Here is a 2,358-nt window from a genome sequence, read left to right on the forward strand (position 1 = left end):
TACGAGCTTTGATCATCAATGGTGTCGGTAGCGCAAGCCGCCAATGACTGGATATAGGAACATTTTGGCTGAACCAGTATAAATCTTACGCGCACCTCGCATACCGTTTGGAGCCCGGAACACGCACAACAAATTAATTGTCAGAGCGAGGTTCGAAACTTCGATAATCCTAGATTAAGAAATTATAATCATGGCCTTCTTTGATAAAATTTTCTGGACAAAAGAGGTAAAATAATCCAATATATGTCATTGAACACGAGGAACAAGAATATTAGGATTACATTTTCACGCTCAACACGATGAAACAAAATAGCAACCCAAATAATTTTACCATCCTGTATTGAGTTTGTGTCCTTAAGCGGCAACACTATTGGAGAAGAGTTCTTTGTCGAATACTCGGTAAATTTTGTCTTTATCAGAGTGCCCGACATTTAACTCTCCGCAAACGTTTTAGCACTAGATAAAGAAGTTGTCTAGTGCAAGTTTTAGGCCGCCGGAGATGACTTGGGCGCCGCGGCCTTGACGGCTTCGAATCTGGGCTCCTTGGCTTGGAACTTCTGCTTGACATACACGTCCATGTAATCACCGAACACGTACTTGGGGTACGTCTCACCACCGCCGCTGCCCTGCACCGCCGCCGGCGAGATGGTGGCCTCGTTGGCCGGGTTGTAGAAGGAGGCGATGGAGCGGCGGTTGCCGTCGCGCATGGGCAGCACGCGGTGCCAGGCGCTGCGGTACCGCCCGTTGCTGAGCACCTCGATCTGATCGCCGGTGTTGATGACGATGGCGCCCGCGAGCGGCTGCACGTCGATCCACTGGCCGTCCTTGAGCACCTCCAGGCCACCGACTCTGTCATCCTGGAACAGCAGGATGACTCCGCCAGCGTCGGTGTGCGCGCGCAGGCCCGTGATGAGGTCCGGGCGCGGGCACGGCGGGTAGTGGCTGACCTTGGTGCCGAAGAAGGGCTCGTGCCGGCCGCCGGCGGAGAAGGCATCCTTGATGGTGCCCTTGGTGAGGCCAAGGTTCTCGTCCATGGCCTCCATGACGCGCTCGGCGAGCTTCCTCAGCTCGGCGCGGTACTCGCGCATGGTCTCCTTGAACGCCGACGGGTCGGACGGCCACTGGCAGCCGTCGTGGATGAAGAATATGTCCTCCCAGTCCAGGTCATCCACAGGCGCCACCTCCTCGCCGCGCCGCTCCGCGTCGACGAGCGCCTCCAACGTGCGCACTGGCTCCGACGCCTTGAACCCGGCCTCTCGGAGGCGGTAGCAGTCGGAGCACACCTTCTTGACGCGCTCAAGAAGCTCCAGCGGGATGCCATGGTTCACAAGCTGGAAGAATCCCCATTCCTCGCAGCCATTGGCGATCTGCGCCAGAGTCTCGGTCCTCTCAGCGCCGTCCAGCTTGGAGAAGTCGATCACGGGAACCACCATGGCTGATGAAGCTGAAGAGAAACAAGAAATACTCAAATAGCAGATCTTTAGGTGTTTGTTTGCTTGCTTCAGTGAAAGCTTAGTTGCATGCAGCTGATCATGTGTTGTGGTCGGAGGCCATGGTTGAGGTTTTATAGGGCACCAGCCACCAGGTGTACACAGGTCGACGGTCAGCAAGTTTGAGCATGTGGCAAACGGGGAGAGAAGTTTCTTGGAGGCAGCTACGGGTTCATTTCATTGGCAGCTTAGACCAACTCCAGCAGACTCTCTCTCCGTATCCGTATTTAGCACGGCCAACAGTTTCTCTCTTCTCTCCGTATCTGTCCCCGTTTCCAGCAGACTTCGTATTTGCACTCCGCATGCAGTCTATGGCCCGCGAGCAGGAGGTGGCGCATGCAGTCTTGTGCGGAGAGGAGAGAGAAACCGTGGAAAAGGGGAGTGCAGGTACACGGCGTCTGTTTTGCGGAGACGGATGCGGAGGCTGCTGGAGAGCGAAATAGTGACTCAGAGCGTGTATAATGCGGATGCGGAGTGGGATGGGGAGTGTTGCTGGAGTTGGTCTTATGCTGAAGCTGGACTGGATTCGGCAGCTAGCTTAGCTAAGGAGGCAAGACTGATTGCTAGTGCGTGACTTCTCCTAACCTGGACAATTCTGTCCTTGCCTAGTAGGTGCATCACTCCCTATAGTCCCTAGATATCAATATTGGCTAGTTTAGAAACCCTATTTTTTTACGGGATTTTTATTTTTCCAAGAGAATTAGTTTATTTTTCCTTAAAAAATAAAAATCTTTTAGAAAAATGGAGTTTCCAAACTAGCCCTTGACTAGAGAAATGTTGCTCTATATACTTTTGATATGTTAGGTGTTAACATTTTTTTATTTATATCTCGTCGCTTACATCTTTAAAGCATGAGTTTCGTCGTGCG

General features: G+C 52.5%; 1 protein-coding gene across 1 annotated transcript; it reads right to left on the reverse strand.

The window, feature by feature from the left end:
• Positions 1–227: 227 nt before the first annotated feature.
• LOC103641391 (1-aminocyclopropane-1-carboxylate oxidase) lies at positions 228–1,530 on the reverse strand. Its single transcript, XM_008664747.2, has one exon. The coding sequence runs from the start codon at positions 1,431–1,433 to the stop codon at positions 486–488; it is 948 nt and encodes a 315-aa protein (XP_008662969.1). The 5' UTR covers positions 1,434–1,530; the 3' UTR covers positions 228–485.
• Between the last annotated feature and the right edge of the window lie 828 nt (positions 1,531–2,358).

Source organism: Zea mays, chromosome 10 (assembly GCF_902167145.1).
Source record: "Zea mays cultivar B73 chromosome 10, Zm-B73-REFERENCE-NAM-5.0, whole genome shotgun sequence".
NCBI classification, from domain to species: domain Eukaryota; kingdom Viridiplantae; phylum Streptophyta; class Magnoliopsida; order Poales; family Poaceae; genus Zea; species Zea mays.